At 38.9% G+C, this 13,163-nt stretch overlaps 1 protein-coding gene across 1 annotated transcript; it reads right to left on the bottom strand.

Moving 5' to 3' along the window:
* Positions 1-259: 259 nt before the first annotated feature.
* Positions 260-5,921, bottom strand: pex10 (peroxisomal biogenesis factor 10). The gene is made up of 7 exons (XM_042409055.1): positions 5,785-5,921; positions 5,405-5,522; positions 4,798-4,878; positions 4,291-4,703; positions 2,661-2,833; positions 1,449-1,584; positions 260-760 (listed from the first exon to the last, which is right to left on the bottom strand). Exons 2-7 carry the CDS (start codon positions 5,514-5,516, stop codon positions 692-694), a joined length of 984 nt encoding a protein of 327 aa, XP_042264989.1. The 5' UTR covers positions 5,517-5,522; positions 5,785-5,921; the 3' UTR covers positions 260-691.
* Positions 5,922-13,163: the final 7,242 nt, after the last annotated feature.

Raw genomic sequence — 13,163 nt, 5'->3', positions numbered from 1 at the left:
AGGACATTTCTGCTTTGTGGTAGGAAACAGATGGAATTGAAACTGGGATTGGGAATTGCTCCACTTTACTATACTTTACTTATCTTCATATTTTTTTAATATAACAATGTATTTAATAATAGTGTGTAATGTATTGTGAGTGGCTTGTAGTGATGCACCTACAGAGACTCTGTAGCTCCCCTCGGTTTTACTGAACTTTATAGAGACTTTCAGCTCATTGTTTAGCTGTCCGGCTGCAACTTTACTGTTGTGGTCAGTGTTGTGTTCACTGCTTGTTGTTTATTGTCAATCTTCCATTCATACAACAGGCTGTTAATGACAGAAAACAACAGTAATCTGTAAATGTTACGACTGAGGCCTTGTTGTCCTTGTTCACATTTATTTATTAACATATGTTAAAGTTGTGATTAAATCAACAGAATTGCAGTATTTGTGATTGGACTGATACAATCCAAAATAAAGATCTAGATTAACAACTTCCCCTAAAAAAGGCAGAGTAATCCCTTTAAAGAAAGAATCATAAGCACACAAAGGTTGTGTGTATATCTTAAAGAAGCCAAGTATGTTTTCACAAAGTTCAGTGGGACTGCTGGAAAATATTGTTAATGTCTTCACATGTTCCTGAGGGGCAGCCTGCCTGCATGTGTATTCAAATGCACTATAGTCCAGCAGCAGTGTGCGCTCTGAGGTTTTAGCTGTAGTTTCTCAGGTACACTAGTCTGTGAGGCTGGAACTTCTCCCGACACAGGGGGCACTCTGCCTGTAGGAAGTAAAACGCAAACACACATGACAATCTTACAATTACATTCAGAAAAGGTAGTTGTGGACACATTCAAGCTTGTACACACTTAAAAGGCGGATTCACAATAATTCAAGTGTGTCTTAAAACAGCAGTCAGTCGGACAGTGTTTCCCTGTTGAGCTGTGGTGGAAGTATAGTAACAAAAAGAGGGACTTTGGCACTAAAAAGACTGTAACGTTGAAAGATATCTACTTGATTTGACTCATTTGGACGCTGAAGCTTCATATTAGCGTCAGATAAACTTTTAAATACATTTTTGTACAGACCACTTATATTGTAAGTACATTATGAAGAGATCTTCTAATGGTCAGTATGAGCAGGAGGAATGATTACAAGAAAAACCTATTTCAATGTTCATTTGGGCTCCTGACTGTTGCTTAAAGACAGACTTGAAAAATTGTGAACCTGTTCTTCAACTAATTGTGCTGAGCTGAGTGTTTTCTAACAGGCACACACTGCTTTAACATCTACAGAACGTCATGTGGTACCAACATTAAGAAACAGAAATGCCCAAAACCTAATGACTTTCAAAATAAATCTGACACAATGAGAATTATTATATCTCTAAATGAGCCCGGTATTGTCTTTCATTCCCAACAATGAATCCAATGGTTCAGTTTTAGAGACAGTCATGATGTGAGCCTGACCTTGGTGTTGCACCACTCTGTGATGCACTCCCAGCAGAAGAGGTGTCCACAGGGAGTGGAGGTGGAGTGTCTCCTCTCCTCCAGACAGAGGATACAGCGGGCAGCTCTGGACCCTGAACTCTGTATGTGCTGAGGACTGAACACAGACACAGTTCAAAGAGTTTATGTAGGTCTTTTACTGCAATGCTTTAATAAAAACTACGGTACTTTTTGCACTGGCCAGGATGCTTCTGGAAAGACAGTGGAGAGTGGAAATCTTGACCGTGAACAATCAGGGGTAAACTTTACTTCACAGCTGACTAACCAAAAGAAATTATCTGATGATAATGTTTTTTATTGACTTCTATCAGTTAGTTTGTTGGTGCTGCAAGTATCTATTAATGTCTACACTGATCTCTGAAAACTTTAAAGCTGTTTGTTTTATTCTATATGTTCAGTTCTCAAAGTTTGTGAAGAGTTCATTCTGCTGACTACTTTTAATAAAATACTTTTGTTGGATCATAGTGTTTGTGTTTTATTGCTGTTTAAATGTAGACTACTAATGAGTGTCTTAAAGTCTGTTTATAATGAGTGAGTCAGTGTCAATTAGCACTAAAAGTGTTTGGTTAGTCCAGTTTAACCTGCTGGAGTTTCTGAAGGCTCGTATTAAGTGTTTTTCTGCCATGGAGGAAATAAATTCCTGACTCATGAAAACAAGTCCAAGTATCTTCTGACGTCTCTACTGCAGAAACAGAGTATGTGAAGCTGCCAGATGTCACTGTCACAGATGATGAGGAGCTCAAAAACACAACCAGGCAGTCATATAAATGCTAACTGCCGGAGAAAATCATTTTTGACTACTTCCAGGGCAAACATATCCCAGATTTTTTGTTAAATGTATTGTCCAACTAATAATTGATTGCATGCTTAGTATTTTACAGCAAATCTGATCACGTTTTGGGTCAAATTTATCCAGAAATAGAGCAAATTCTAAAGGGTTCACAAACTTTCAAGCAGCACTGTATTTTAGGCTTTGATACACACAAACATAATACTCGTTAGTACATCAATTCATCGTTGCTTTGGTGTTTTCAGTGGGATTTGTTGACAAGGAGATGATCCCATTTCCACCTGGTATTAACACATCATCTGTATCTGGATATTTGATCTGGATACTGTGATGAGGTCTCAGTCAGGAGTAGAGTGGAAGTGTTCCTGATCATGATCGTGTACCTGGCCGTGAGGTTCCTGTAGGTCTTCCACTCCTGCCTTGCTCTCTGTCTCTGTCTGAAGTTGTTGAGCTGCAGACACACAGTGATGAGTAGCTGGAGGAAGGACACCATTCCCAGCAGCCTGTAGCTGCTCCTGATGGTCCCGTCATCACTCCCCACCCCCGACACACGCAGCTAAACACACACACACACACAGACACACACACATTTAAAATCAGTGTAGACATTCCTGCTGGAATAAATCAGTGGTTAAACTCAAATGTATCTACAATTCTGCACTAAATTAACAGAAACAACGGTCTTGTTGTCTCTCTCAGGATTGCACTTGACCTATCTGAACTACCAGTCTCTAGGAATGTAAGTAGAAAGCAACAATGATGCATATAACCCAGAAACATAAATATAATGTGGCCACAGGTCCCAGATAACAACCAATGCATATATTTTGAGACGATTTGCACGAAAATCGAAGGATTCCTGACAAAGACAGTGACGGGATGGGCAGCAAGATCTCTTCAGACTAGTGAGTCATTACTGCGTATCCCATCCGTACCCTGCCTGCTCAACAAATGGTGATCTAACTTCCTTCTGGCAGTAGTTGGAAATATGTCAAACAATGTCAAAAAGATGGAGACAACAAAACAGCTTTTATAACGATGTTTGGGAAATCTGTGAGTCTACTTTAAAATGTAAGGGTTAGTGTACTAATGATTTTTCTGTTAATGGTGCATCCCTACACCTAATAATATCTTTTCCCTTATCTCTATGATTCTCTCAGTGTTGTATGGATGTATACACAGTGGTGGACACAATACTATGAACACCTGTACAATATAATGCAATCCAGTCCAAGTGGAAAGTTCGGTATACTCGAAAAAGTCAGTATGCACACTAAAAAGTGTAAAGTTTCTGAGTGTGCTGCTGATGTTCACTATTATCCAACAATGCAATGCACAAAGCAAAGTTGGAGGAGATTGACTGACTTACATCAGCATGCTAACATGTTTCTGGTGACAATGCTAACATGCTAACGTTTAGCAGGTAAAATTAACCATGTTCTCCATATTCCTGCTAATTAGCACTAAACACACAGATATTTGGTCATGTGTGTGAACCAAAATTCATGGCAGTCCATCCAATAGTGTTTGAGATATCTTATTTCTTTATTTTTATAGAAAGTCTTGTCCAGCAGAAAAACCTGTGCTCCCTCTGGAAGAGACGTGTGGTCCAGGAAGTAGACAGTATCATTAGTCAATATGACCATGTTCTTTCTGGTGAATCCTCTTTAATGCCTTCAGGCCGGCGCTGTCATGTGTCCTCTAGGAAAACTAACTGTTATTCAAATTCTTTCATTCCTTCTGCTATCAGGCTGCTAAACGCTGACAGCAGTAAGTGAAATGTGGATCAGTCCCTGTAAATGTGTAAACTGTAAACTGCACCACTTGTTGACCTGTCCTACCAAAAGTTCAAAACCTAAACATTCCATTTTGATATAAGACATAATTTTTATATTTGAGAACCTGCAACCACAGAATGTTGAACATTTTCTTTGATAAATGAAATAACCAAAAATTAAATTATTGAAATATGTAGATAGAAAGATATATATTAAATGTGTAAAAACCACCTACATAGCTGATACCGGCCGCCCTCTTGGACAGGTGATAGAAGGAGCCGCTGATGTAGAACAGAGCCACGTGGAGTCGGTGCAGGAGGGTCAGGCTCTGCTGGAGGACAAACACAGCCGGCAGGTACGCCCTCCTCTGGGGCTCTGACAACAGCCCCACTGCCTTCTGCATCCATCTCCTCAGCCACGACTCCAGGCTCCATGACCCCGACACTGCCTGTTGCCGTCTGACGCAGCTGCGGTGCTCCTGTCCGCCCTCCAGCTCGTTTTCCAGACAGACCAGGACCTTGTCCAGCAGGTAAGGCAGGAAGGCATGGCAGAGGACAAAGAGGCCTCGTCTGACCCGGGAGGGGATACGACGTTGACTGGTGTCCACCTGGACGATGTTGACATACTCCTCACCCAGAGTTTGGTAACCTGAGGAGGACAACAACACAAATCAAGATGTGCTAACAAGATGAAAAGTTAAACATACATGAAGTTACATTTCATGTTGGTTTGGTCAGTCTACCTGAGAATGTGGTTAAACCATAGTATGTTAGGTCTGACAGCAGCTCGATCTCTTTCCTCCAGTCCAGCCATCTTTTAGATCCTACAGGAAAGAAAAAAAAGTTCATCAAACTTGCTTTTATTAGTTTGACATACGAAGGAGCTTTTATTTCAATGACAACCAACTTATCTAATGCTTAAAAGTGTGGCATGTCTCCAGCCTCAGGGCCAGCACTGGCGAATGAGGCCAAGAAGACGAGTGTGAGATTCATGCTTTATCAGAAATGTTTCCAAACAGTATTTTTCGTTTTTACGAGAGGAAGGTCTTCAAGGATGAAGAGTAAATTGCTGGTTTGGCAAATGTGCGTCTGGTTAATCGCCAAACCTCCGTTAAACAGTAGCATAGATAGCCGCTTCCCGGAGACCAAACAGTACGCCCGGTGTTTTTTTAGTTAAGCCGCCGAGGAGCTGGAGACAGTCCCAATAATGTTTTATGATTAATGACTGAATAAAATGCGTCAAGAGTTCTGCACATATCCAGACTAGGAAAACAGACTGAACCTAAAGCTAACGCTACATGCTAAAGTGAAGTTAAAGAAGCCAAGTGTGTTAATTCTGAACAAACTTACCAGCAAGCGTCTGAAAAGCTTCGTTGGCGTTGTTTCTCAGGTATGTTTGGTAATATTCGTCCTTTTGACTGGACCGAATCAACTGGGACTGGTTTGCAGGAGCAAGGGGCATTGTAAGCTAACATGAGAGAGCAAACCGAGATATACAGTTCATGATGACATATTTATGTCCACTGCCCGGAGGTTTTCAGATAAATACGCCTTTGAGAAGAAATCTGCATCCACGCAGCAGTCAATTCAATAAAGAACTTCACGTGTAGCCTACAAGGTGCTAACGCTAAATGCTTAGTCAGATAACTTAGCATTCAATAAGCCGCGGAGCTGTGAAACATAACCAGGGAAACAGCAACAGTAGCGACGAGGCAACTGCGAGATGTTACCCTGAGTCCTTGTATCGTTTACAGTCGGAATATACACTCATATTCCCTGGTAGTGGTCAGTTGTGTTATGGCTTCACGGAGTTATAGCCAGGAAACAGTAAGACATGGGAAGTTGATGCTCTGTCAACAAACGTCACTGACTGTTACTCGAGGTCAGGATGTCACAGCGCCGCTTGCTGGCAGATGGAGGCATTACATAATATATAAAGTCAGAGGTTTTTTTCTTCTAAGCAAAGTTAAGCACAACCAAAGGTGAATTTTGAGGTGCTTGTTCTTTACTTGAATATTTCCATGTCATGCTACTTTATACTTCAATTCCACTACATTTCAGAGGGAAATATTGTACTTTCTACTCCACTACATTTATTTGACAGCTTTAGTTACTTTTCACATGAAGATTTGACACAATGGAGAATATAACAAGATTTATACCACATTGTTAAAGATGAAACCAGTGGTTTCCAACCTTTTTGGCTTTTGAAGTCTTACAAAAAGCAGTGTGTAGTCGGGGTCACATTTCACATGTCTATGAGTTGTTAACAGCTCCACCAAACAGTGATTTTTCCCTCTAAACTTCTCACATGCTTTCATTTCATTTAAATATTCAAATGATCCAATATTTCAGCAAAAATCAAAGATTAGAGAAACTTTGGAGGGACCCGACCCCTAGGTTGGGAACCACTGGACTAAACTAGCGAACTGTATATAAAGTAGTGTAAACTAGCTCCACCTCCAGCAGCTACAACAGTAACATGCTGCTCTAACACTGATGCTTCACTATTAATAATCTAATGATGTCATATATAATAATATATCAGTCAGAGGGACCAAACCACTACTTTTACTACTCAAGCTGATGAACTTTTCAAGCTTATGTACTTTTACTTAATTAGGATTTTTTTTGTTTACTTGTAATGGAGTATTTTTACATTGCTGTTTTGGTACTTTTACTGAAATAAAGGATCTGAGTACTTCTTCCATGACTGAGCCCTGTTCAACAGTATATGCAAACAGTTATTTCCCATGACAACGCAAACTTACAAATCTGACAAATCTCTGCTGTTCCTTCAACAATGCTTTTACGTGGCCTATTTTTTTGGTATCATTCACTATAAGGATGGGATGCATGTAAAAAATACCAAATAATATTATTTTGCATCACGTACAATTAGTTTCTAAATTTACCAAGCAGAGCAGGCATAATCAATATGACACTGTATCAATGATGACACAAGACGTTTCCTAACAGACAAGCCAGAAGCCTTGTTCTTTGAAACTGGGACTGGGGTGTGCCGGCACTCTTTGATCATGTTGTAGCAACAGCAGAATCACAGGACAGTGACTCATCCAATATTACTCCATGTGTCCAAGATACAATTTCACTGTTTCATTGTTCTTGACAACTTCTTGTTAAGTTGCAAACAGGATGAACTCAGTTTTACCCAAAAATATTTTGAAAGCATGATATCTATGAGCCACATTCTAATTGATTATTAGTGATCGGCATCTCACTGACATCATTCCCAGATACTCACATTATTTATATGTAGTATATATAATAAATAGAACAGGCCTATTTTAGCATCTCCCTAAAGTAGAACCACAAGGCTCTATTTTACTGTTTATTCAAAATATATCTTTGTTTTGTACGTGCCTCTATTGATACGTCTGTGATCAATTCATTTTGGCTGATTGGGCTGTAGTCAATATGTTGTAAAATGTTTTGTCCCTCTTGCAGGTAATACAACAATACTACCTGATCAATTACAAGAAAATATCATAAAATCAGAACAATATTATGAAACATACTATGACTCCTATAACATTATCCGACTCACAATAATAAAGAAAAGTGATCTAAATCGTCGCAGCAAAACCAGAGATATCATCTTTTTCATCTTCTTCCTTGTTAAAACCTTGTGCCTACATTACTCACAATGCAGTTCAACTCAATACACTCGACTGTACAGATTCGAGCATGTTATGGTAGCAGCGGCTAATGTAGCCTGGAACAGCTAGCCTCAAGAGAGAGCCACAGAAGGCTTCATACAACTTTTTTCAACACCTGGAAACATGCATGATGGATAAAATCGGCAGAGTTCCTCTTTACAATGTGAAGGTAATACAACAATTCAATCTGATAAATGACCAGAAAATATTCTATCATCAAACCAATATTATGAAACAAATAAATTAAGTTATATATCTTTTCTTGCATTTACTGTAGTGTTGCGATTGTTGCTACAAACACTGCTGCAATATCAAATATTGTTACACTATTAGGTTTTCACATTTTGACAATGTTAATGTGACCCACTGTACAAGTTGCCACACTGGCACTCTTCTGCCTGTATAAGCAGGTTAAGTACATTCATTCATTCATTCATTCATTCATTCATTCATTCAGTCATTCATTCAAAGCTCAGACAGCTCTGCTGTGATCTGCCTGAAAAGCTGCAGAACCAGTTTCTTTGTCTCCTCAGTGCTGCTCTGTGAGCCAGCTAGGTGTACTATAACCGCTACGGAGAACATCCCACTCCTTTCCTTTTACTGCGTCTTTCCTCAGCACTTGTATCAACCCTTGGACAGTCTTCCCCACCATCCTGCAAACCAGGAAGTTGAACTTTGCTCTCAGAGTGAGGGGAGGAGCTGGAGCTTTCTTATCCCTCCTCCCTATAACTTAGTAGCAACTTGTAACTTGTTGTAGATGGAAGGTAGAAGGTGTGGGAAGCACTTTGCCGCTTGGACTAAACCACTAACGAGCACACAGGGAGAGTCTGGGATTTCGACAGGTAAGACACAAACTGACTAGCTGTATTGCTTTACCTGCGGGTTTCAGACATTTAACATCAAACTGCAGTATGTTTTGGTTCAGTTGGCTTTAAGGTATCAGCCCTTTGGAAGGCTGATAACAACTTTTTGGTGATCACAGCTTTACTTTATGACCAATGTGTATATTTGACTATTATGTGCCCAGCATGTCCTCCTGAAGTGGATTCTGAGTAGGCCAGGGAGCAGTAAAACTTTCTCTGACACAGAATAAGCACGATTCAGTTCAGCGGAGGTTTTTCTGTTCAATTAGTGGATTCTTGTTTAAGAACTCATGTTCACCTCTGAGTGGAGCAGATCTAATTTGTTGAGGTAGATGTAACCTAGGATGATGATAGCAGAAACATCACCATGCATGCTTGTATAGAGTGTCATTTTAGTGTGAAATCAGTGTTCTGCTTTCAATACACAATAGGTGTGTTACTGTGCTTTGGCATCATTCCAGTCTTATCAGGACAGTGTTATGATGAATATCTCTTATCTATGTAGACATATCAAAGGCTGATATACTTAAAATTAGATCATTTCTGTGCAGTCATAATAAAATAAATGCTGTATGTTTTCGGTGTTTCCCTTATAAATGTATTCATCCAGCTTGTTAAACAACATTTAGAAGCTAAAACCTTCCACTGATACACACAATCATGATGACAACATAATTATTGTAAACATAATACATTTTTGTATGAAATACAAAGTAACAGTAGTGTATACAGTAGCGTGCGTTACTGTGCGTGGGTGGCAGGTTGTTGTCTGTAAAGGGACATCCTGAAAGTACCTCCCACACACACACTCAGACAAAAACACAAACACTCACACACACACAGAAGTGGAAGGAAGCAGGGGGATTGAGGCGACACCTGCTGAGGAGACAGAGGGCAAGTTATTTCCGTAATGACCTCAGACCACATCTGTTTCAGCTGCAGCATGAAGCACATCATGTTTGGGATTCACTCTGAACCACACACACATTCATGCTCACACTTTCATCATGCAAACACAAAGAGCGTGCCATATTCTACGCTGAATAAGAATATAAATGCAACACTTCTGACACCCCGCCAGGTTTCAAGGATGCCTAGGTGATCAGTGGTTATTTGACACAAACGGGTTTCCGGTTGTCCTTGTTGGTATCAGACGGGGTTCATGAGATTATTTCAGAGACCTTATGGGTCCTTGAGGAATTCATCAAAGGTCCTTCAGTTGATTTCACAGATGCTTGAGAGGTGCCAGAATGTTCATTTGCAAAATAAGGAGTTTAACTAACAATAACAATACTGTGACATATATTTGTGTTGAACTGTTTTAATGACTCTTGTCTGTGAGGAGCAGCCACAGGACTTCGTAGGGATGAGGTCAGGGTGGATGAATGGGTTGACAGCTGTTTGTTTCCAACTTTAATGTCTTTTAACCATGGCCATGATCATTCCATAACCTTCTCCAAGTAATTTTTTAAAACTTACTTACTCAAATTCGTTTTTTTTATGCCTTAACCTAAGAAAACCTTAATCATACCAGCATCAGATCAGACAACGCTCATATGAATTGTTTTTGGTGGGTTATTACACCCAATGTGTCGTTTATTTTGGAGAAATTCAATTTCACTTTCATTCAGAAGTACACTCAGCAGTAAGCTCTCCATGTATGGTGCTAAATCACCAATACTTTATGTAAAAGTTCTCAGTAAGCTTCAAACAAAGTGCTTGTCAGGATGTATAACAGCGTCTGAAACCTTCTTTCTGATGGTGGAACTTTCCAGAACAGACAATCATGCAGCGATTAGCTACGTTTGCAGTTTCTCTTTTTTCATCAGGTTATTTTCTTACTAGAATCAAACAGTAAAGAAGAAGTATTCAGATTATTTACTACAGTAAAAGTACCAATACAGCAATGTAAAAATACTCCATTACAAGTAAAAGTCCTGCATGAAAAAAAAGTATTATGAGCTTGATGTAGTTAAAGTACTGCAGTAAAAGTACATAAGTATTATGAGCTTGATGTAGTTCAAGTATTGCAGTAAAAGTACATAAGTATCATGAGCTTGATGTAGTTAAAGTATTGCAGTAAAAGTACATAATGAGTATTGATGTAGTTAAAGTATTGCAGTAAAAGTAGTGGTTTGGTCCCTCTGACTGATATATTATTATATATGACATCATTAGATTATTAATAGTGAAGCATCAGTGTTAGAGCAGCATGTTACTGTTGTAGCTGCTGGAGGTGGAGCTAGTTTACACTACTTTATATACAGTTAACTAGTTTAGTCCAGTGGTTCCCAACCTAGGAGTCGGGCCCCTCCAAAGGGTCAGCAGATAAATCTGAGGGGTCGTGAGATGATTAATGGGAGAGGAAAGAAGAAAAAACAAAGTTCTGATACACAAATCTGTTTTCAGGTTTTGGACTTTTTCTCTAATCTTTGATTTGATGATGAATTATTGGTTCACTTGAACATTTATAGAAATGAAAGCATGTGAGAAGTTTAGAGGGAAAAATCACTATTTGGTGGAGCTGTTAACAACTCATAGACATGTGAAATGTGATGTCAAAAGCCAGAAAGGTTGGAAACCACTGGTTTCATCTTTAACAATGTGTTGTACTTGAGTAAATGTACTTAGTTTCTTTCTGCTACTGACATTCAGCCAGTAAAATCCAGATAAAAGAAGTTCTGAGTTGATAAAAAGTTAATGAGTTGCCTTCGATTACTGCATACACTCACAGCAAACACACCTTTATTGCCGGAGGTTGTTTATGCAGTCTGAAAAGGAAGACCATAGACACCAGGGCTGAAAAAAAGTATTCCACAGTCTCTGCATGTTTTGGGGGTAAAAATGTTTAATCTAGTTTTAATACCAGTTAATACTCTACTAAAAAGCAGCCTGAATTTACCATTAGTCATACAGTGAGGCAGTAAAGCCCAGAGCTCTAGTGATAAGATAAATACTTCACCACTAGCTGTATTATAGTATTTATTGTAAAGTATCAGGTCTTTTTCGATTAGTGCATTAACAATACAGAGATTCAGACAGCACAATAGCTCAGAAAGCACAAAAACTAATAATTTATTCTGAATGTGTATTAACAGGTATAAAAACTTTTGCCTCTAGAAGTGGTTGAGCAACATGTTGTACAAACAAGTTAATTGGAATCATACTGAGACCTTTAATGTTTCCAGTATATGTGTTAGAGTTAGGAGGCAGACACATGAGGTGAAATAACTAGTTTAAAGAATGCTGTTTAAATGCATTTGTCCCAACTTGACTAATTTATGTTCCCTGTAAACCTAATTTCCTCGACTGCAGCACCTGGTGGAAGGTTTTGAGGGGTGCTTCTCACTAGGAAAGTCGTATATTACATAATCCAGATAGTACATATATTCACAGTAAGTCTCATTTAGCTTTTAGCTGACTGTACTTTAGGCGGGTTTAGTGACTTTAAAGAATGAGAGCAGCCTTGCCATGTTCTCCACACAGACTGTATGAAGTCAGGGAATAAAACAAACAGAGGTTTGTTTGGTGCAGATAGGACTATGCACACTCAATGTGACTGTATGAACTGCATGCCATAAGAACTTTTAAGAGAAAACACCACAAATAGATTATTAATCATTCAATTAAGAATCACAATTTATCTGAAAATTTGTATTTTTATCCAGCCCTAAGCATAGATGTGCAGGGTCATGTTTGGGTACTTGGTGCACATAATGTAGCTTAAAACTTAAAAAATATTCAGTGTTTATCTGTTGATTTTTTTTGTGAACTGTTTTGAATATTTTATGATGAAATATAAATATAAAAAATATAAAAATAATTTATGAAATACACTTGTTTGCTTTCTTTCATCGAGTGAGATTAGAAGATGAATGTCAGCCTCATGTCTGTGTGTTCAGTACAGAGCTGGAGTCAGGTGTGAGGTGGTTAGCCTAGCATAGCATAAAGACTAAAAACGGGGAAACACCTGGCCTAAAATTAGAAAATTCACTTATCAATACCTCTAAAGCTCACTGGTTAACATGTTGTATCATGTTTGTTTAATCAATACACAAACAGAAATGTAAAAAATGTCAGCTTGTGGTTTTAGGGAGAGTTAAGTGCTAGAGCTATGTCTTGACAAACAACAGTTTATCCATCCATCCAGCACTTCTGTATAGCGTTGTAGCGGGTTTGTGAGGACTCCAGCTCTGTACTTACATCTCACTCTGGGAAAGAAAGTGATCAAGGTATTTTCCAAAATGTTAAACTTTTCCTTTAACTCATCCTCTGGTGTGACTGCACATTCAAAATGTATTTTTATACAGAAGACTTATGATGTTGACTGTCATCAGCTAAACATTCAGAATGATTAACATAACTAGATGACTTGTTGTTCTGCCAGCTCATTGGCGAAATAAACAAGTGGCAGCATGTGTGTGTGTAAGTATGGAGCAGAGACACAACCCAGCAGCCATTACATTAGAAAATCAATCGTATCTTAAACACTGATCAGAGGGAATAGCAATTAACGTGAGTGGAGTGTGTAATTACTGCTGCAGCACATCTAGATGAGAGTGGCAG

Source organism: Thunnus maccoyii, chromosome 4 (genome assembly GCF_910596095.1).
Source record: "Thunnus maccoyii chromosome 4, fThuMac1.1, whole genome shotgun sequence".
Classification (NCBI taxonomy): Eukaryota; Metazoa; Chordata; class Actinopteri; order Scombriformes; family Scombridae; genus Thunnus; species Thunnus maccoyii.
The sequence above is the reverse complement of the archived record's forward strand: the minus strand, read 5'-3'. Positions and strand labels throughout refer to the sequence as shown.

Excerpts from the sequence above, each read along its gene's own strand:
- pex10 (XM_042409055.1), bottom strand. The coding sequence starts at position 5,516 with ATGCCCCTTGCTCCTGCAAACCAGTCCCAGTTGATTCGGTCCAGTCAA. Across the intron at positions 4,879-5,404 it reads AGCTTTTCAGACGCTTGCTG|GATCTAAAAGATGGCTGGAC; the intron begins GTAAGTTTGTTC and ends TCTTTCCTGTAG. Across the intron at positions 4,704-4,797 it reads TGGTTTAACCACATTCTCAG|GTTACCAAACTCTGGGTGAG; the intron begins GTAGACTGACCA and ends TGTCCTCCTCAG.